Source organism: Triturus cristatus, chromosome 1_2 (assembly GCF_964204655.1).
Source record: "Triturus cristatus chromosome 1_2, aTriCri1.1, whole genome shotgun sequence".
In the NCBI taxonomy this organism is placed as follows: domain Eukaryota; kingdom Metazoa; phylum Chordata; class Amphibia; order Caudata; family Salamandridae; genus Triturus; species Triturus cristatus.
Genome location: NC_140580.1, coordinates 1,091,277,154 through 1,091,300,522, shown reverse-complemented (window position 1 = coordinate 1,091,300,522; position 23,369 = coordinate 1,091,277,154). Strand labels below are relative to the sequence as shown.

At 47.0% G+C, this 23,369-nt stretch overlaps 1 protein-coding gene across 1 annotated transcript in view; it reads left to right on the top strand.

The window, feature by feature from the left end:
* C5 (complement C5) overlaps window positions 1-23,369 on the top strand; it is a 384,799-nt gene that overhangs the window by 71,273 nt on the left and 290,157 nt on the right. Inside the window, exons 8-9 of the mRNA XM_085613588.1 lie at window positions 2,511-2,616; window positions 6,220-6,346. Of these exons, the coding sequence (XP_085469714.1) occupies window positions 2,511-2,616; window positions 6,220-6,346 (233 nt within the window). The remainder of the gene's footprint in view (window positions 1-2,510; window positions 2,617-6,219; window positions 6,347-23,369) is intronic.

The window sequence follows — 23,369 nt, the reverse complement described above, 5'->3', positions numbered from 1 at the left end:
GCTGTACACACGGGTGTGTGTCAGCCACAATTGCACCACTCTCCCTCGGTATCAACCACTCCAAGAATGTACTGAAACATTCAAACTCTGCACACGACCCTGACCACCCCAGGGCTAAGCATTCTTCAGAGTGTTAACCCAAGCCTGCTGCAAAACCTAGAAGATATAGGTGCTTTGGTGAAGCTCCATCAAAACCTACCTTTGCTACCAGGACCCCTATTCCTTGTCCTTTCTCTATCTAGCTTTACTCCACCATGAAATGAGGCACATGATACCGGGCAGTCCTCCCTACTCAGATGATGACTGACATGTGGGTGGAATAAATAATATAACAAACCGAACGGATCTGGCTTTTTCTCTCACATTGAGACCAGCTTGGCAATGGTGGTGTTAGGTACAGATTTAGCATTGAAGGCCCTTTTCTATTCTTCCAAAAGTCTTTTCCTTCACAATGTTCTCTTTCACAAATTTGACAATGTTATTTTAGACTGCTTCTCCCATCATGTCGCTGGGACGTTTTTCTCCATTTCAGCCACCTTCCCAGGATACAGCACATTCTGTGTCAGTTTCTGTGTCACATGTTTATTTGTACAGAACTCTCTTTCATTGTGCTCCAACCAATGTGCTCTTATGGGACGAACTAAAATCTCTCACTGACTCCTTCCCTGACTGAATCGGTTCTGAGATGTTTCCTCTTCTCTCCTTCCTTATTTTTTGTGCTTAGTTGCTCCTACCTCTTCTTCTCCATGCTCCCTGCAATTTCTCCTAACTGCTGTGTTATGTTTCTAGTTGTTTCTAGCCAGTTTGTTCCTAGGTCTTCAGATGCAACTAAAGTTACTGACGTTTAGGTCTTCTCCTGCTTCTCTTCTTTGCCTTCTTCTAAGAGTCAGTTGTGCTCCTACTTTCAGTTTTCTAATTCTTCTGACTTCTCTATTTTTTTCTGGATTCTCTGTTTTCCCATTTGTTCTTTGCTTTTTCCTGTCTGCTCTAAAGCTCTCTAATAACTAGCTCATAGACCATGCCATCCTATGTGTTCTCTTCTGTTTCCCTTTGTTGTTCTGCCACATCCTCTCTCTCTTACCCCACTCTCTTGCCTATTTTCTTTCCCTCCCCTTTGTGCCCATTCTACTGCCTTTCCAAACCTCTGCCACCTAAGTTCCCCTTTTCTCACTTTTCACCTTGCCATGGTTCCTGTACACTCCAACCCACAACCACTTTCCTGATGTTCCTCTTGCTCTGCTTTGGCCCTCTACCTTCGCTATTCTCACTTTCATCCACTCCTCCACATTGTCCACCCTTTCCCCTGCTTCAACCTCTTCACATACAATTGTGTCTTCAGCCATGGACGATTCAAACAACATCCTCAGCAATCTCATCTCCTGCCACCAACTTCCCATACACCTCCGCTCTTCCAGACTCCTACTCGCACGCATTCTACAAATACATCGAAACAGCTCTGGAGGCAGGGCCTGCTCATACTTCACTCCTAAAGTGTGGAATGACCTTTCAATACACACCACAGCCTCCCCCTTTCTTCTTGAGAAGTTCCACAAGAAGCTGAAGAACTGGCTTTTTGATTAACCTCAAGCCCTAGGGTAGATTAGGCAAACATACCTGCTCAGCACCACAAGACCCATGCTGGGGATAGTGGCTCCAAAAATAACATAACATAACATAACATAACATAACATAACATAACATAACATAACATTGCATAATGTTATATAACTCAACATAGCATAACATAACATAACATTGCATAATGTTATATAACTCAACATAGCATAACATAACATAATTGGGGATATATAGTCATAATTTCTGTCTTCGGAACACACCTAAGTGCCTATACATGTATTGTTTGCCTTCCACCATGTTGGCAGTCTTTGCCAACCAATCTAACACACCCACCAGCACTGGATTTACACCATTCTTTTCCTCACTCACAAGATTCCATATGCATTAGTGCCTATTTTCAAATCCTATCAATATGCTAGACCCAAACAATTCCACTAGTCGCCTTCTGGCTCCACACCGAGTGAAATGAACCATATCTATGTGCACAAAAACAAAATATGTTGGCTCTCACTACCTGTGCTCTCCCACCCACTCAGTGTCCCCGGTGGTGATCAACTATATCCAGGAAGCATTTCCTGAAAATGTTCCAGGCAAACTCTTTGCCTCCCAGGTTGGTTTTTAAAATAATGTCCTGTTATTGCATTTTACCTGCACCTTTCGTAGGTATCCATAGTGTGAAGAGTCAGACAGATCACATCCTGTATGATTTTAAAATAGAGCCTGATCTGGCAGTAGTAAAATAAAAGTCAGTAGAGCCGATGAAATGGAAGTTAATCCCACCCATAGAGAGGTCTATGAGGCTTTTGAACATTGTTTGGGTGCTGCTTCTGCTGATGCTTCCTCTGTGAACGTGCCCAGTTGGTGGTTCAAATATTTAGCTATACCTTGTACATTTTACTGAAGAAGGCATTTGTGTTTCTATCTCTTCATAGTTATTTCTACAACAAGAAGCTTTCAAAAGCCGATGTTTATTTCCGCTTTGGAATAATCCAAGCTGGGGAACGGAAGATGATGCCCAAGTCTATCCTGGCTATGGAGGTAGTTACCCTGGACTCTCTTTCTAGAGATGAAAGCTCTGCTATTCTCTGCTATTCTTGAGTGTAAGTTAGTGAGTAAGTGAACAAGTGTGAAGCAGATGGATGATTTGTGAAACTCACTCTGTTATTGAAATCAGTTTTTCTTGTGGAAAGGTAAGGTCTCTTTCAGAATGCGACTAGAAAATGTTATATAAATCCACTCTGATCTGTCTTATATGTTAGTCTGTTTATGGTAGAAACAACAATGAAATTACAGGATTTTGGAAGGGTTCCTCCGTCTCCTGAAAAGCACGCCTTTAGGCTAAATCCAGCTCTGAGAGTGAACCCATTTCAAGAGATAAGACCGATACACAGGCATAGATTTTCCTGTGGTTTGGCTTGGCTGCAGATGGACATGATGACCTCTGCTAGTAGGATTTGTTGTGGGACTTTTGATCCAAGCATCACGACAGGGTAATACCAGGATCAGACATGGCAGCCGTGATCCTTGTGTGTAGACAGGAAACTACCTGCATTAACCTGGCTTGTGATCCATGAGGATAACAAGTGTACTGCTAGGAGTGGGTATGTGACCTATGATCCATGAGTGTGTCCAAGGTTACTACCAGGATTGGCATGAGTCCTGTGATCCAAGAGTGTGGGTAATGTGCTGCCAAGATTGGGCATGGTTTATGTGATACAAAAGTGGAGCTATGGTACTATCTGGATTAGGTTAGGGAATTCTGGTCCAGGACTATAGTTTAGTACTACCAGCAATGGATAAGAGAGACTCGTGATCCATAAATGTAGCTAGGATGCTGTTAGATTGTCAAGGCATTTATGATCCAAGAGTGTAGCTAGGGCACTGCCACGATTGGTCAAGAGACCCATGATCTAAGAGTGTAGCTATGGTTCTTTCTCGATTGGATCAGGGAGCTACGATCCAGGCGTAAAGGTAAGTACTACAAGCAATGGATAAGAGTCCCGTGATCCATAAACGTAGCTAGGGTACTACCAGGATTGGTCAAGGGATTTATTATCCAAGAGTGTAGCTAGGGTACTGCCATGATTGGTCAAAGGACCCATTATCGAAGAGTGTAGCTATGGCACAATCTGGATTGGATTAGGGAACTCTGATCCAGGACTATAGTTTAGCATTACCAGCAATGGATGAGAGACTCGTGATCCATGAACGTAGCTAGGGTACTACCAGGATTGGTCAGGGGCTTATGATCCATGAGTGTAGCGAGGGTAGTACCAGGATTGTCAAGGGACTTAAGATCCAAGAGTGTAGCTAGGGTACTGCCATGATTGTTCAAGAGACCCGTGATCTAAGAGTGTAGCTATGGTACTATCTGGATTGGTTTAGGGAACTCTGACCCAGGACTATAGGTTAGTACTACCATCATGGATAAGAGACTCGTAAATAAAAAATGTAGCTAGGGTACTACCATAGTTGTCAAGGGACTTATGTTTCAAGAATATAGCTATGGTACTACCATCATTGGGAATGGTACATCTGATCCAAGACTGTAACTAAGATACTAACAGGATTGGGCAGGGGAACGGTGATCCAAGAGTGTAGCTTGTTTAGTATTGGGATTGGGTATGTGATCTGTGATAAAAGAGTGTAGCTAGTCTTATACCAGGATTGGGCATATAACCCCGTGATACAAGAGTGTAGCTAGGGAACTATCAGGATTGGGTATGGGACCTGTGATATAAGAGCATAGCCAAGGTACTACTAGGATCTGGCTTGGCACCTGCAATCCAAGAGAGTAGCTAGCGTAATGAAAGGATTGGGTATAAGACCGGTGATCCAAGCAATTAGCCAGGGTACTACCGGGATTGGACATGTGAACTGTGATTCACAGGTGTACCCAGGATCACTACCAGAACTGGGCTCTGGTCCCATGAACCAAAAAAGGAGCTAGTGTACTACTAGGGTTCGGGAATTGGTCCCATGATTAGCAGCATGAATATCTCCTGGGTGATGAGGAAGGTCCACCCCGACTACCTCAAGGTCACCAGTAATAATCAAATAATGTGGCAACAGCACGCAGAGCAGTATTTTGAGGTGATGCTACAGTGCCTTTAGAGAGAACACTCATCCCTAAATCTCAGTGTGCAGACCTAGCTGCAAGTGATCCTACTATGTTCACATTGTGTTTTGAGCATACCATCTTATGAATCTTCAACATCATTTATTGATTTGGGCCAGGGATACAAGTTTGTCACTCAATTCATTGCTCTTACCTGTACCAAATGTGGACTACCTCTTATGTGTAATGACTCGTCTGTATGAAGCAGAATGTACACCGAAAAACTGCAGAGGGTGAACTATAAAAAGATATGGATGTATTTCATGGAAAGCCCATGCATTCATTAATGACAAAATGTTTTTCATGTTTCTGTCAGATCTATGGGCCTGATTTAGATCTGGACGGAGGGGAATATTCCATCATAAACGTGACGGATATCCCGTCTGCTGTATTATGATCCCATTATCTGCTACGGGCTTGCAATAAGGTGGATGGGATATCCGTCACGTTTGTGACGGAGTATTCTCTCTGCCCAGATTTAAATCATCTTTGTTTACTATACTTTGTCTTCTTTAACAATCAATTAGCAGAATTTGGATAGTTGATAGGCTTTGGAATTGCTACATTATTGCTTTTACTGATGTTGCAATATAGGGATATACAATATGTAACTTGACACTTTTGTACTTATCTGCCAGTGCCTATACATATTTGATAATATTGTAAAATTAGAAATAAAAGATGAAAAGGCCAAGGCCTACTGATGTGACAGGTATTAGTTTAGACATATTGTTGGCGAATATGAGTCAAATATGAGTCAACATTTCTTTTGGATTGTAATCCATGTCTGTTGGTTTCTCAAATTAGTTGGCCCTTTCCAGTAACTCTACATATTCCATATAAAGTCTGACTACAAGGGTTTTCAATAATTAAACAGTATTTTGGCCATAGTCATATAACTTTTGTGGAGATTGAAGAGTTTTGTCGATATCAAGATAAACCCTAATAGAATCCTTTGCAGATCTTCATGAAGGTGGGAGAGGATTCTACCTTCTGCATCCCGAAACCTGCCCACATTATTCTATTATATATCCTTAAAGTAGCTGCGAAACAACAAGAGAAGTAGCGAGGTGTCATTTGCATTGGCCAACAAATTCACCTAATACACATCTTAACATCTCCACTGCATCAATGGTGAAGCAAGCAGTGCACGAACCAAGGTCATTCACACCAAATTCTTCTTGTTGCGGACTGTAAGCTAGCAAATTTGGACAAAGCTTTTGCTTGAATAAAGAGGGTTTACAGAATATTTCATGGGTTCAGATACATGGATGGATTATCGTTGAGACTCTCACTATGCTCCATTGGACATCTTACAGAATGCAACAGGAGTGTAAAGATATGGCTGGGTCATGGATGTGTTTTTTGTTGAAAGAGGTTAGCCACAGAGGTTGCGTGTTAGTTGAGGTACCATATTGTTGAGCTGCAAGGACTGTCATGCTGTTATCCTTAAGAGAGTCTTTTTCTGATTTTACTGCTGTCTCCAGAAGCATTCACATAACTCCTCACACCTCTCATTGCAGCTTTTTGATGGCTATACAGAGGTCACATTTGACAGCAAAAGTGCAGTAAAGGAGCTAGGTTATGAGTCTCTGGAAGACTTGGATGGCGCCAACCTATATATAACAGTTACAGTGCTTGAGACCCCAGGTGAGGAGATTTACACTAAGACAACAATGTGATGTGGTTGTTTGGCTTGGCAGTAGTTCTCACAAGCCATAGCTGTGATATTTTCTTATATATTCTTCTGGAATAGTCTTCAGGGGCACGTGGGTCGACATGAATGTTGGTGGTAATAAATGGTGGATATAACATGATCTTATTTTTCGATGTATTTATCAATGTATGCATTTATTTATGGTTGGACTCCTCATAATATCACCTGCGCTTGTTCAGAGTGACCACATGCAATGATTGGATATTATTGAATGAATGTTATGCTGTCCCTGAAGGCACCTACCTGGCAAGACATGCAAGGTTATCAGAAGCAGAAGCAAATACTTATGTATTTCATGTTTTACAGGATATTTATTTATGTATTTATTAATTCAATGTTTTAAGCATACCTTTTAGGCACCTGGGAGTGCTAGATGGCACATAAGGAAAACCAGCGATGGACATTGTGCTCAAGAACAAAGTTTTTTAAAAGTTTGAAACGTATATAATATTAACACGTAATACACTGCAAAGGTATTAAATACAAGCAAAGCAGATCTTCAAAATATAAATATGAAATCATTAATAATACATAAACTCCATTCTAAGAATATATATAAGATAGCAATGAGCACAAATTTAAAAAGTAAGAGTAAGAACAAACAAAGGTGTAGCAACCAGCTTAGATCAGTAACTGCCAAACGTACAGAAGATAGTATTAGCACATCAAGCGAATATACAACAGAAGAGTCTTTCAACAAGGCCAAAGATTGACCAAGTGAGCCACCATATGACATTTTGAAGGCTTAGCCCTAAGGCAACAAGCCAGTCTGCTGTCCCTGCTGGTGTAGAGGAGGTGTACTGCAGAGCCAGCAGTTACAGAGCATTGCTCATCGGCTAAGTGGAAGAGGCGGATATTCAAGCTTCTGCGAAACACAAATCCTTGCACTTGGAGAGAGCTTATGCCAAATATTTTTTTTTCTGACTGTTCAGGGGGCTAGAAGATTTTGAGAAGAAGATCTCAGGCGTCAGCAGGTCATGTAAGGTTGGAAGTTCTAAAGGCCTGATTCACCAAAACTCTTGAGCTGAAACTCTGAAACGTACGTCTAAGTTTGAGTACCTTTCTGACTTTATTGGAATTACCCAAGAATTCCAGGAACACTTCTGGGAATTTGAGACGGCTACGAATTCTCAGGGGCACTCACATGTGTTGTCACACATACCTACAGAATTCTACTTGTGCAGTAGAACTTTGTTCATCATAGTGCACTGTGATTTTATACATGTGTACTTTATCCAAGGGTGACGGTGTTGTACCGTTTAACAGTAGAGTGGATCCCAACTTCCTCACAATGGAGAGTCATTCATGAATGAGACAGGAATACTGTTCACCTACGAAAAATATTATGTGTAGTAGTGAATCCCATACAGAAAAGAATCAGTTTTACCAGTTTGCTCAATACTCTGTGTGTTCATCAAGCTGGATGGACACACATCTCTGCAGTAGGTGTTTGGACCATGGATATATTTGACCAGTGGATACACTTGGTCAGAAGGAATACCCTTGTGGTTGTTCAGTTGATAAATGTTCCTACAGCCATAGTCTGTGGACAATGTGTAGGGCACGGGTTAAATTCAACTGTTGACCATATGATGCATTTAATCTTCAAGGGTCGATAAAAAGAGTCATGTTGCATAGAAAGAGTGTTATTTGTTTTGCTTATAACTTTAGCGCCGTTTGACAAATCATTGTGAACTTTTCAAAAGTAGTTTGCCACTCACTTCAGCTGCTGTCTAATGACATGTTCTTGATGCCGAGGACTATGAAGACATCCCCACCAAACTAAAAAGTGCTTACTTCATACAGTTAAGGGGAAGGTCTCTTGTTTGGGGGAGATTTACCTCTTTGAAGTCTTGTTGTCTTCTCTATAGAAGAATTCATGTTACCACAGATTTCTGGATAAAGACGCACGAGGAACAATCACATTGCTGAAGGGCTGACAAAGTCACTGAAGACATTTTCTTGTGGTCCGTTATGCAACTGCAGTGTAGGATACACACTATACATTTACCCAGCAAGTTAGAACTTACTAATTAACCAGTAGAAAGTACTCCAGTTGGGTAGACATTTTGTGCAAACCTGTGAACTCCTGTTGGATAAACGGACAGGTGAGATTCCGTTCTGGTCCTGATGCTCATTTCACCGAAATTAAACCTCATCAGGAAGCACTTACAATTATAAACATACCAGGTGCCTCAGTTGAAGCCCCACCTAGGTAAAGGACAAGTGATCCTAACTTCTTGGGCTTGGCAAAGGCAAAGCAAGTGTGTTTCCACTTGTATTCCACGTTGAAAAACAATATGAAATTCTTAATGGAGGTAAATTCATTTTTGGTCTTTTGGAGCACATGCTGATGTGTAGTGACTCTGATCAGTGGTTTCTTTCTTGTGATCGACTGGTGAGAGCGGAATCCATGGTTCCCCCTTTTAAATACCCTAAGTATGCAAATGCTCAAAATCCATAGTACCACTCATACACCCACTCACAGACTGTTAGAAAAACACTCCCACACCGGAAGGGTGGTGGTGTTCTCCCAGACATACACTGTGGTAGCTTGGCTCGAGTGGTCAGGGATCAGGCACCGTGCTAAGCATACGTCATACCCACACAATAACCATGCGTGCATCCGTTCCAAAAACGACACTACACCTTAAAAATTATACTGAAAATATATCTCTTTATCTTCTTTTCTCTTAGTTGCTGATTAAATAAATAATAATACAATCACAGTACACAAGGCTTTTCCTGTGGAAGGGTAAGTCAAATAAATAATACTTCAACGATTCAATAAATAAGGTCGATCATAAATAATCAAGGCATAAATATAAGTGCATTACATAAAAGGCAATTAAATATTACGAGGCAATAAATACTGCGAGACAATAAATACTGTGCGACAATAAATACTGTGAAACAATAAATACTGTGAGGCAATAAATAGGATGAATACAGTAAATACAGTGCTCTCAATAAATAATAAAAGCCAACAGTGACACTTGAAAATCAGTTCACATTCCTGAGGTACTATGGGATGATTTGGCCCAATCCCAGCTTGTAGAGGTTTGGATGACCTGAGGGGTGTACTACCTGGCCTGGACAAGGCTGAGGCCTAAACTGAGGTAGATCAAGGGGGAATCTAGAGATCTGGCTCTCCCACACTACACACCCCTCTGTATTAGTCTCAGCTCACCCCTGGCACTATCAAGCTGGTTCCAGCACCTCTCTAGCTTCTAGGATGGTCTCTTAGGGCTTCACAGGGCCTTAGGCGCCCTCTATTCCACTTACTGCCCTTTTTATGAAGTTCCGACGCCGCTGGAGTCGTGTCGACGCCGTGAGGCGGTTCCGGTTCGATGTCGGCGGCCTCGGCTCAATGACAGTTCTTGTCGACGCCGGCAGGCGGTTCCGGTTCGATGTCGGCGGCCTCGGTTCGATGACGTCGGGCGGTCTTGGCTCGACGTCGACTTCGGGCGGCTCCGGTTCGATGACGTTGGGCGGCCTTGGCTCGATGTCGACTTCCGGCGGCTCCGGAGTGCGATCTCCACTCCCGACCTCCGGTGCTCCTTTCCTCAGGTTCCGGCGACTCCGGAGTGCGATCTCCACTCCCGACCTCCGGCACGATTCTCTTCAGGTTCCGGCGACTCCGGAGTGCGATCTCCACTCCCGACCTCCGGCACGCTTCACCTCGGTCTCCGGCGACTCCGGAGGGCGGACTTCACTCCCCCGTCGACGCCGCACACTCGACCTCAGGTGACTTCCTCCTCGACCTCTGGTGTCTCCACGACCTCCGTCGGCACCCTCTCTCGACCTCTGGCGGCTCCGGGTACGACGTCTGCTTTCCAGTCAGCGCCGCTTCTCCACCTCGGGCTCCAGGTCTCCAGGCTTCTCGACGTCGGACTTCAGGAAGTTACCAGTAACCAGGTCAGGAACTTGCTGTTCTTTACTTTTAAGGCCTGTTCCGGCTGTCCAGGTCCTTAAGATGGTTTTTCTGGCTTTCTCCCACACAGGGCTCCAGGCTGGGCTCAGTCAGCAGGGACTAGTATCAAGGGTGGGTTTCTGGACCCCACTCCAGGCACAAGTTTCCACCCCTGTTGCCTCACTCCTTCCTCCTTCAGTTCTGTGCTCCTCTCTCTTCACCAGTCAGGTGCCAACTGCCAACTCCAACTGCCAACCTGGAGATGCCTTCCCAACATTCTAAACCTGCCTCACACTGTCACAGGGTTCTGGAATGTTCTGGAAGGTGCTGGTAGGTTCCAGTGATGTCACAGGTGACAATGGGTGGCCACCATTTTGTGTTTCAGGCCCTCAGACAGAAGTTCCAGGGGTAGATAAAATGGCTCCCTGAATCTGCATCAATACTAAAAAGTCTGGTGGTTCCCAAAAAGGAAAAATACTAACAGGGTTTGAGGCAAAAGTGGGACAAAATAAATAATGATGAGGAGGGACAACCCAAAGGGCTGACAGGTCTAACACGCGTCCCCCCCAGCTGAAAGTGGGGAGAGCTACCCAACCCCTTGGGAGTTCTCATCACTAAGGCGGAAATACCTTGAGAGACCGTCTGCATTGGCGTGGTCCACTCCAGGCCGATGTTCCACCTGAAAGTCCATTCCCTGTAGGGAGATAGACCACCTCAACAACTTGGGATTCTCCCCCTTCATCTGCATCAGCCAACGAAGGGGTCTGTGGTCGGTCTGAACTAGGAAGTGCGAGCCAAACAGGTATGACCGCAGCTTCTTCAGAGCCCATACCACTGCAAAGGCTTCTCGCTCTATTGCACTCCACTTCTGTTCCCTGGGAAGTAGTCTCCGGGATAGGAAGACCACGGGTTGATCCAGACCCTCTTCATTGAGTTGCGATAACACTGCCCCAATGCCATGTTCTGATGCATCTGTCTGGACAATGAACTCCTTGGAAAAGTCTGGGGCCCGTAGGACCGGGGCCTCGCACATGGCTTGCTTCAGTTTTACGAAGGCCTGCTGACAAGCCTCCGTCCAGACTACCCGTCGAGGTTGCTTCTTGGACGTAAGCTCCGTGAGGGGGGCCACGATGGTACCGTATCCCTTCACGAAGCGGCGGTAGTATCCGGTGAGGCCCAAAAATGCTCGGACCTCAGTCTGAGTCTTGGGGGGTTCCCAGGCCATGATGGCCTCGATCTTCGCCTGGAGGGGTTGCACCGCTCCCCTACCCACCAAGTGTCCAAGGTACACTACCGACCCCTGCCCGATCTGGCACTTGCTGGCCTTGATCGTTAACCTAGCTTGTCTCAGGGCCTGGAGAACAGCTTGCAGGTGACGCAAGTGATCCTCCCAGCTGTTACTGAAGACGGCTATGTCATCCAGATAAGCAGCAGAGAAACTCTCCATTCCAGTGAGGATCTGGTTCACCAGACGCTGAAACGTGACAGGTGCGTTCTTGAGCCCAAAGGGCATCACACAGAACTGGTAGTGGCCATTGGGCGTGGAGAAGGCTGACCTTTCCCTAGCTCCATCAGTCAAAGAGATCTGCCAGTACCCAGAAGTAAGATCAAAGGTACTTAGATATTGGGCAGCTCCCAGCCGGTCAATCAATTCATCCGCCCTTGGGATCGGATGAGCATCAGTTTTGGTTACTGAATTCAGTCCCCGGTAGTCCACACAGAACCTCAGTTCCGGTTGGCCACCCGGTGGTGCGGCTTTTGGTACTAACACCACCGGACTGGACCAGGGGCTGCTGGAAGGTTCGATCACTCCTAGCTCCAGCATCTTAGTGACTTCACTGTTAATGCTGGCCTTCACCTTGTCTGACATCCGGTAGATCTTGGACTTCACAGGTGGGCTGTCTCCTGTGTCCACGTCATGGACGCACAGGTGAGTCCTACCCGGAACAAGGGGGAACAACGAAGAGTACTGTCCCAGGACCTGGCGGCAGTCCTCCTGCTGTTCAGGAGTTAGAGATGGGGAGAGAATCACTCCCTCCACCGACCCATCCTTCTCTTGAGACGCAAATAAATCGGGGAGAGGCTCGCTTTCCGCGTCCTCTGCTCCGTCAGTCACCATCATCAAAATGACTTCGGGCCTCTCGTGGTGGGGTTTGAGGCGGTTGGCATGCAGCACCCGCAGGGGCTGGCGAAGGGTCTTAAGATCCACCAAGTAGGTAGCCTTACCCTTCTTCTCCAATACCTCAAAGGGTCCTGACCAGCGATCCTGGAGGGCGCTAAGCTCTCCTGGTTCGATCACCCACACCTTCTGGCCAGGCTCCAACTCCACCGGGTGAGCGTTGTGGTCATACCACGCCTTCATTACTGCTTGGCTGGCCTCCAAGTTGTCAGAAGCTTGCTTCCACAACTTAGCCATTTGGCTCCGGAAGGCCAGCATGTAGCTCACCACATCCTGGGGAAGCTTTCTGGGAGTTCTTTCCCATCCGTCTCTCACCAGGCTGAGAGGTCCACGCACAGGGTGCCCATACAAAAGCTCGAAGGGGCTGAAGCCCACTCCCTTCTGTGGCACTTCCCTGTAGGAAAACAATAGACAGGGTAGGAGGACATCCCATTTCCTCCGCAGGCTTTCAGGCAGACTTCTGATCATGCCTTTCAAGGTTTTATTGAACCTTTCCACCAGACCATTGGTCTGGGGGTGGTAAGGAGTTGTGAACCGGTAGGTCACTCCACACTCCTTCCACATGGCCCGCATGTATGCTGACATGAAGTTGGTCCCCCTGTCGGACACAACTTCCTTGGGAAAACCCACTCGGGTAAAGATTCCCATCAGGGCCCTAGCCACAACAGGGGCTGTAATGGTCCTTAGAGGTATAGCCTCTGGGTACCGTGTGGCATGATCCACCAAAACCAGGATAAACCTGTGACCAGCTGTAGTAGGCGGATCTAATGGACCCACAATGTAGATGCCCACCCTTTCAAAGGGGGTGCTAACGACAGGAAGTGGTTCCAGGGGAGCTTTCAGCTTCACCCCTGTTTTCCCACTGGCTTGGCAAGACACACATGTCCGGCAGTAGGTGTCGGACGACACTTTCATCTGAGGCCAATAAAAGTGTGGGACAAGACGGGCGAAGGTCTTGTCTTGCCCTAGGTGTCCTGCCAATGGGATCTCGTGAGCCAACTCCAGAAGGAAGGCTCGATAACGTTGAGGGACTACCAAGGCTCGTGACGATCCATGTAGGGGTGCCTTGGGTTCACTGTAGAGGAGGCCATCCTCCCAGTAAACACTGTAGTTCCCTTCAACGTTCCCTGCTGCCTGGGCTTCGGCCTGACGCCTCAGTCCCTCAAGGGTAGGGCACTCCCTCTGGCCCTGGCAGAATTCCTCCCTGGTCGGGCCTCCCTCCACGTGCCACTCGGCCGGGATGGGTAGGTCCTCCAGTTTGGTAACATCCCCCACCGCGGACTCCTGGTCCACCACCTCCGGTGGCCTATCCGTCACACGGGGCGCGGATGCCGAGGCAGGCTCCTCCCGTCCTCGGTTCTTCCCTTGATCGGCAGCTGGCTGGGCCTTTGTTCCAGGCTCCAGCCTGAACGAACTCCCTCTCCGGGTAGTCGCGGACCCTGTGCTCACACAGGCCCAGACAGGTGTACCCAGCATCTCAGTGTGAGTCCGGTATTCCACCTCTTTCCAAGCATTGTGCTCCATGTCATTCCCTAGCAGACAATCGACTGGCACGGCAGGGTTTACGGCAACTCGAAGTGAACCTGCAACCCCTTCCCATTCAAAGGGAACCTCGGCCACCGGATAGTGGCCCATTCTGCCGTCAGCCATCGCGGCAGGGTGAAGTACATCGGGAATCACCTGCTCTGGAGACACCAGTTGGCTACGCACCATAGTCATACTGTCTCCTGTGTCTCTCAGAGCCTCCCCCCTTTGGCCGTTGATGGTGACCCACTGCCCATACTTTATAGTATTTGCGGGCACCTTGATCTTAGGAACCATCTCCCGTTCTCCCAGGGACACTAAAGTGACACCCGCCCACTCCCTTCCCTTAATTAAAGGCATCTCCTCCCCGAGCACTACACTAGCTACTCCGGGGGCCTTTCCTCCAATGGGAGGGGGTGGTCGTTTTGGGCACTTCGCATCTCCCTTATAGTGTCCAACGCCACCGCACTCGAAGCAATGGACAACCCTTGGCTGCTGACTCTGGCCAGGATTAGGGTTTCGGGGTGGGTTAGCCCTAGGGGTGAATCCTGTTCCCTTACATTGGAAATTATTTTGGGGGCCTTTGGAGAACTCCTTTTTCTTTCCCCCCCCCCCCTCTTTCTTCTGGGGGGCGCCCTGTCCGGCCTTTTGAGTATCCCCTCCAGTCCCCCTTGTGGACACCCGGGTACTAGCCCAAATGTCCGCCTCCTCAGCAAGCTTCCGGGGATTGGTCAGCTTGCTATCCACCAGGTGTTGACGCAGTTCAGGGAAACATTTTTCGAGCAGTTGTTCCTTCAATACTAAATCAAACAACCCCTCGTAGTTCCTTACTTCACTGCCCTGAATCCAACCCTCTAATGCCTTCTTTGCATAATCCAGGAAGTCCACCCAATTCTGTGTGCCCAGTTTGTGGCTACCCCGGAACTTCTGTCTGTATTTCTCGGGTGTTAGTCCAAACTTTCGTATGAGCGCCACTTTCATGATGGGGTAGTGGGTCTGCTCATCCTGCTCTAGGGCCAATAATGCATCCCTCCCAGCTGGAGGCATGTACCTGTACAATCCCCCTCCCCAGTACTTCTCTGGAACCCCATGGGCCCTTAATGAGACCTCATAGGCCGCTAGCCACTTGGCAATATCGTCGCCCACACCATAGCTAGCCACTAGGTCTTTCGGCAAATAGGGTTTGGGTTCCCTGGTGAACTCTCTTTCTTCGCTGCCACCATTAGGAATAGGGTGTGCCCCGGCTTGTAGGATCTGGAGATCTATCTCCCTTAACCTCAGCTCATGAGCCATCCTCTGTTCCGCCTTCTCTTTCTCCAGCCTTGCAAAGTCCCATGTGAGCTGTCTTTTCTCCCTCCGGTCTGTTAACTCCACTTCAGACAAGCCACCGCTAGAGGCACTGCTGCCCTTCCTAGAAAGTGTCCTGGGCCCCGCTAACAGGTTCCCCACCGCAGGTTGGTACAAACCAGCTCCCTCACTGTCGGGCTCTCTATCCCTGTCCTCCTCCTCAGCCTTGCTTTCTCGTCGTGCCTCCCCCCAAGCCCTTAAGCTGGTTTGGAGTGCACCCTTTTTTGCTCCTGGGGGACAATACACCCCCTCCCGCTGACAAAACTCCCTGAGTTGGGCCACAGTGTACGTTTCTAAATTCTCCAGTACAAACTCCATCTTGCCCACTCAGGTCAGAGGACAGTTATTTGCAGAAGCTATGCAGGGGGGTACCTTTTATAATACCTCCTCCCACCACCAGAGTAAATTTGGAAAAAACAAAAACTCACAATTAGGAAGTCCGCTTGGAGAAAACTCTCGGTGTAGGCCTATGGACTACCCACAGTTATTGTCGAGTATACGTAGGCACAGCTCGATCCCACCGCTGAACACCAATTATGTTAGAAAAACACTCCCACACCGGAAGGGTGGTGGTGTTCTCCCAGACATACACTGTGGTAGCTTGGCTCGAGTGGTCGGGGATCAGGCACCGTGCTAAGCATACGTCATACCCACACAATAACCATGCGTGCATCCGTTCCAAAAACGACACTACACCTTAAAAATTATACTGAAAATATATCTCTTTATCTTCTTTTCTCTTAGTTGCTGATTAAATAAATAATAATACAATCACAGTACACAAGGCTTTTCCTGTGGAAGGGTAAGTCAAATAAATAATACTTCAACGATTCAATAAATAAGGTCGATCATAAATAATCAAGGCATAAATATAAGTGCATTACATAAAAGGCAATTAAATATTACGAGGCAATAAATACTGCGAGACAATAAATACTGTTAGACAATAAATACTGTGAAACAATAAATACTGTGAGGCAATAAATAGGATGAATACAATAAATACAGTGTTCTCAATAAATAATAAAAGCCAACAGTGACACTTGAAAATCAGTTCACATTCCTGAGGTACTATGGGATGATTTGGCCCAATCCCAGCTTGTAGAGGTTTGGATGACCTGAGGGGTGTACTACCTGGCCTGGACAAGGCTGAGGCCTAAACTGAGGTAGATCAAGGGGGAATCTAGAGATCTGGCTCTCCCACACTACACACCCCTCTGTATTAGTCTCAGCTCACCCCTGGCACTATCAAGCTGGTTCCAGCACCTCTCTAGCTTCTAGGATGGTCTCTTAGGGCTTCACAGGGCCTTAGGCGCCCTCTATTCCACTTACTGCCCTTTTTATGAAGTTCCGATGCCGCTTGGGTCGTGTCGACGCCGTGAGGCGGTTCCGGTTCGATGTCGGCGGCCTCGGCTCAATGACAGTTCTTGTCGACGCCGGGAGGCGGTTCCGGTTCGATGTCGGCGGCCTCGGTTCGATGACGTCGGGCGGTCTTGGCTCGATGTCGACTTCCGGCGGCTCCGGAGTGCGATCTCCACTCCCGACCTCCGGTGCTCCTTTCCTCAGGTTCCGGCGACTCCGGAGTGCGACCTCCACTCCCGACCTCCGGCACGATTCTCTTCAGGTTCCGGCGACTCCGGAGTGCGATCTCCACTCCCGACCTCCGGCACGCTTCACCTCGGTCTCCGGCGACTCCGGAGGGCGGACTTCACTCCCCCGTCGACGCCGCACACTCGACCTCAGGTGACTTCCTCCTCGACCTCTGGTGTCTCCACGACCTCCGTCGGCGCCCTCTCTCGACCTCTGGCGGCTCCGGGTACGAAGTCTGCTTTCCAGTCAGCGCCGCTTCTCCACCTCGGGCTCCAGGTCTCCAGGCTTCTCGACGTCGGACTTCAGGAAGTTACCAGTAACCAGGTCAGGAACTTGCTGTTCTTTACTTTTAAGGCCTGTTCCGGCTGTCCAGGTCCTTAAGATGGTTTTTCTGGCTTTCTCCCACACAGGGCTCCAGGCTGGGCTCAGTCAGCAGGGACTAGTATCAAGGGTGGGTTTCTGGACCCCACTCCAGGCACAAGTTTCCACCCCTGTTGCCTCACTCCTTCCTCCTTCAGTTCTGTGCTCCTCTCTATTCACCAGTCAGGTGCCAACTGCCAACTCCAACTGCCAACCTGGAGATGCCTTCCCAACATTCTAAACCTGCCTCACACTGTCACAGGGTTCTGGAATGTTCTGGAAGGTTTGAAAAATGCACTAGAGTGCATTTTTCAAAGTTGTAGGTTATACACACACATGCCCTTGGGGCATGTCTGTGCGCAACATGTGTGCACAGAGCAATTTCAGGGGTGCAACAGGGTGTCCTTTGGACACCCTTGCACCCTTGAAATTGCATGTGCAATTTGCAAGTACCTATTGGTAGGCCCATTGGAATGAATGGGAGGGCATTCCTTAATTGCGACTCGCAATTTGCGACTCTCAATTAAGGAATGTTTGGGAATCGCTAATTTTATAGCGATTCCTACATGTATAGGCTTTTGTAATTCCTTAATTGCGATTCCCTAATAATTGCAATTAAGGAATCGCAAAAGACAACATTGATGCATGTACCTGCTAGTATACTAATTTAACTTTTGTCATAGGTCAGTAATATGTTTAACAATCATAAACTCCACAAAAACATTTATACTTACTGGATGATGTCATGAGTGATGTCATTTGAGATGTCATGAGTGATGTCACTGACCATGTCATGAGTGATGTAAAATGTGAGGTCATTAGCAGTGCATTGCAGGGGCGTAAGTTATAGTTAACTCAGGTAACTAACTATAACTGCTGAGTTTCTATGGTTCTATACAGGTCAAGTTTGAGCCTAACTATAATGTCCCTGTAACCTTTGGGTTTTTTATTGAATTTCTATGCTTTAAAAAAAAATCTATTTCCTAACTAAATTCGGCCGTTATAGTTAGTTGAGGTAACTATAACTTGCACCTCTGCAATACACTGCTGATGATGTCACATATTACATCTCTCATGACATGGTCAGTGACATCACTGATGGCATCACTGATGACCTCTCAAATGACATCACTGATGGGCGCGAGTTAGAGTTACCTCAACTAACTATATCGGCAGAATTTCTCTGGTTTTGTACAAGTGAAATGTCCAACTAACTATAACGTCCTTGAAACCTACGTTTTTTTCAGTGAATTTCAAAGATTTTATAAATGCTAATTTCTAACTATAACGTCCCTGAAACCTATGTTTTTTTCACTGAATTTCAAAGGTTTTTTAAATGCTAATTTCTAACTATAACGTTCCTGAAAACTTTGGGTTTTTCAGTAAATTTCGAAGGTTTTTTAAATGCTATATTCTAACTATGTCTACAGAGGTAGGACATGTGCAGAAAGAGGAAGAAAAGGGCAGAAAGATGCAAGAGAAATGCAGAAAGAGACAACAGAAGTCCAGACAGACGAAGAAAGGTGCAGAACGAAGCAATAGATATGCAGAAAGAACCAACAGAGGTGCAGAAAGAGGCCTAGTTTGCAAAGTCATCCTGTGCCCCCAACTTTGTGCTGACTAGTACTGGTGGACTAAACAGGCACAGAGCCAGTGCTATGCTGAAAGACACTTAGAATACAGTGAAAATACCTACATACACTAGGTACACTATGGGTTGGGGTACCCCTGTGATTGGCATGACCTCCCCTGTAAGGCCCTAGTACATAATAGGGCAGGGGAATTAAAACTACCTCTAAGTCAGAGGTGCAGAAAGAAGCAAGAGAAGAGCAGAAAGAAGCAACAGAGGTGCTTAAAGAGGCAAGAGGGGTGCAGAAATAGGCAAGAAAGGTACAGAAAGAGGAAACAGGGGTGCAGAAAGAAGTAAGAGGGATACAGAAATGTATAAGACAGATGCGGAAAGAAGCAAGAGCAGTGCAGAAAGAAGCAAGAACAGTGCAGAAAGAACCAACAGAGGTGCAAAAAGAGGCAAGAGGGCTGCAGAAAGAGGTAGGAGAGGTGCACAAAGAGGCAAGAAAGGTACAGAAATAGGCAGGAGGGTACAGAAAGAAAGAAGAGAAGTGCAGAAAGAGGCAAGAGAATTGCTGAAAGAAGCAACAGAGGGATAGAAAGAAGCAAGAGAAGTGCATAAAGAGGCAAGTAAGGTGAAGAAAGAAGCAAGAGCAGTGCTAAAGAACCAACAGAGGTACAAAAAGAGGCAAAGGGATGCAGATAAAGGTAGGAGAGGTGCATAAAGAGATAAGACAAGTACAGAAAGAAGCAACAGAGGTGCTGAAAGAGGCGCAAAGGGTGCAGAAAGCAAGAGTAGTGCAGAAAGAAGCAACAGAGGTACAGAAAGAGGCAAGAGAGGTGCATAAACAGGCAGGAAAGGTACAGAAAGAGGGAACAGGGGTACAGAAAGACGCAAGAGAGGTGCAGAAAGAGAAAAGAGGGGTGCAAAAAGAGGCAAGAGGGGTGCAGAAAGAAGCAAGTGAGGTGCAGAAAGAGGCAACAGAGGTGCAGAAAGACGCAAGAGAGGTGCAGAAACAAGCAAGAGAAGTGCAGAAAGAGGCAAGAGAATAGCTGAAAGAAGCAACAGAGGTATGGAAACAAGCAAGAGAAGTGCAGAAAGAGGCAAGTGAGGTGCAGAAAGAGGCAAGAGAGGTGTAGAAAATGGCAAGAGAACAGCAGAAAGAGGCAACAGGGCTACATAAAGAAGCAAAAAAGATGCAGAAAGAGCCAATAGAAGTGAGGTGCAGAAGGAGGCAAGAGAACTGCAGAAAGAGGCAAGAGAGTTGCAGAAACAGGCAAAAGGGGTGCAGAAAGAGGGAACATGTGTGCAGAAATTTGCAAAAGAGGTGCAGAAAGAAGCACGTGCAGAGCAGAAAGAACCAACATACGTGCACAAAGAGAAATGAGGGGTGCAGAAAGAGGTAGTAGAGGTGCACACAGAGGCAAGAGGGATACAGAAAGAGGCAAGAGGGGTGCAGAAAGAAGGAAGGGAAGTGTAGAAAGAAGCAACAGATGTGCTGAAAGAGACAAGAAGGGTGCAGAAAGAAGCAAGAGAAGTATAGAAAGAAGCAACAGAGTTGCAGGAAGAGGCAATAGAGGTAAATAAAGAGGCAATAGAGATGCAGAAAGAAGCAAGTGAGGAGCAGAAAGAGGCAAGAGAGGTGTAGAAAGAAGAGAGGGAGGTTAAGAAAGAGGCAAGAGAAGAGCAGAACGTGGCAAGTGAGGTGCAGAAAGAGGCAAGAGAGGTATCGAAAGAGGCAAGATAAGTGTTGAAAGAGGCAAGAGAAGTGCGGAAAGAGGCACTTGAGGTGCAGAAGGAAGAGAGTGAGGTGCAGAAAGAGGCAAAAGAGGAGCAGAAAGAGTCAAGAGAGGTGCAGAAAGAGGCAAGAAAAGTGCAGAAAGAGGCAAGAGAGGTGCAGAAGGTGGAGAATGAGGTGCAGAAAGAGGCAAGTGAGAAGTAGAAAGAGAGGTACAGAAAGAGGCAAGGGAAATGCAGAAACAGGCAAGAGAAATGCACAAAAAGGCAAGAGAGGAGCAGAAAGAGTCAAGAGAGGTGTAGAAAGAAGCAAGAGAAGTGCAGAAAGAGGCAAGTGAGGTGCAGAAAGAGGCAAGAGAGGTGCAGAAAGAGATAAGAGAGGTGCAGAAAGAGGCAAGAAATCCGCAGAAAAAAGCAACAGAGGTGCTGAAAGAGTCAAGTGAGGTGCAGAAAGGGGCTAGAGAAGTGCAAAAAGAGGCAAGTGAAATGCAGAAAGAAGACAGTGAGGTGTAGAAAGAGAAAGAAAAGTGCAGAATGATGCAAGAGAAATGCAGCAAGAGGCAAGAGAGGCACAGAAAGAAGAGAGGTTTGTACACCATTAGTACCAATGTAACACCCACATTTAGCAATAAGTAACACATGACCATTCCAGCTTTGCAAAGAGCCTTCCACCATGCTGTAACACGTGAAGCTGCATTTTTCGGAACATTTGAGCCACTTGAGCTAGAAACAAGGCTTTTATTGTTCAAATCTGCAAATTAGGCAGCAGATGATGGAATATTTGGCAAATGCAGAAAATGTTTAATAATGTGAAAATTGGAGCAGCCAAACAGCCAAGAGGCACGTTTGCAGAGCGGTGTAAAAAGGGGGGTGGCCTCAGACCACCTCTCAGCAATCCCACTGTGTGAGGCTTACTGGAGGTACCTGGTGGGCTAGTTGACCCCCAGGGACCCTCAGGAATGAAGAGGACTTAATCCCCCAACTTAGAACGCGCCAGGGGGCGTTTGCAGTGTGGTGCAGGGAGGGGGGCGGGGACTCCGGCGAGATGCGGTCTTTTCTTTTAAAAAAAATATTTTTAGAACGTGGGCTGTGTGGCTCCCCTACCTTTAGTATTTTTTGGGCCATGGAGACCCCATGCCCCAGGGCCTGAGCATTTTTCTTTCATTTCTTTAAAAATAAAAATGGGAACGGGCCGTGTGGCCCCCCTTCCCTGGGCCACTATTGGCTGCAGGGACCCCATCCCCCAGGGCCGGCTTCCTTTTTTTTCTAAATAATTATTTTTCCCGGGAGGGGGGGCCGCGTGGCCCACCTCCCCTGGGTTACTTTAGGCCCTGGGGACCCCGTCACCCGGGGCTGGCCCTCAAGTTGGGGACAGTTAGGGGAGCCCCAATGCCCCCACGGTCCCTGCTGGCTCCCTGCGTCCTGCGGGAGACGGCATTGCTTTTGGGCAATGGGAGCTGCTAACATACAGCTCCCTTTGCCCAAAAGCAATTCTGCTTTGCTTCTTGGAAGCAAGAGCAGGTTTCCTGCTTTCGCTTCCAAGAAGCAAAGCAGTGCTTGCTATGGCAGGGCGGGAGCTGTTGCTGCTACTTTAAATTAAATTGTATTGTAGTGCTGTTATAACTACTTACAAATAACATCAATTTTTCAAAAACCTGCTCTTGGTCTCCCTCCCTTTTTATTCCCTTCCTCAAGTGATTTATACACTTTCTGTAACTGCCTTTGCTAATGGTTACCACTTGAGACACTGTCGTTTTTGCTATGCCATAGCAAACGGCAATGTCCCGGGGGTGGGCACCCCTGGACATTGCAGGAGCCGGCCCTGGGGGGTGGCGGTCCCCAGAGCCATCGAGGGCTCCAGGAGGGGGGGTGCGTGGCAACCCTCCCATTATGTTTGAAGCCCTGGGGGAGTTGGGGGTCCCCAGGGCTTGGGGGTGCCTGGGAGCCCCCCACCCCTAATTAAACCAGCCCCGGGGAGGTGGCAGTCCACTGGGCTGCAGGGGCCTGCGCGGCCCCTGCATATATTTACATATTGCCCCTGGAACCTGGCCCACCCGGGGGCTCACCAAATTGAAGCACGTGAGCCCGCGCTTCATTTTTAAAAAAAGTTCTCAGCCGGATTTGTGCACCTAGCGCGAATTTGGCCAATTTTGTTTTTAAAAAAAAATTCTTTTTTGGGCCCTGGGGGTCCTTGTGGGACCCCCTGAGCAGGCCTAGGGGGTCAGGATGTTTCTACCCTGCCCCCTTTTCTTGTTTTGTACCTTTTTGTTACTGTTTTCTTGTGACTCGGTTGCTGAGTCACAAGATGGCTGTCAACAGATTCTAGTTTGGAATGTTGGCAGCCAATCAGAATGAAGCTCATGCTCGGGAGGGTTCTCGGCTCCTCCTCGATGTTCCGATATATACATTTTTTTTATTTTTATTTCCCAGCAACTACTGAACGGGTATACACCATTTAAAAAAAAAAGTTCGCTTTCGGGACCAAGACCTACCTTTTTGCTAAATTTGGTGTAATTCCGTTCAGCAGTTCGGGCTGTAGCTTATCTAAAGTTCCTATGGAAATTAACACGAGTAAAACGTGTTTTGGGACTTCCCTTTTTTCTCGGCCCCCGCTTGACCAATCACCCTGAAACCTTCAGGACAGGTACTGACCTGAGTGAACCATTAGTTTTGAAAATTTCGATAAGATCAGTTAAACTGTGCTAAAGATACTGGCAAAAGAAAAAATGCTTTTTG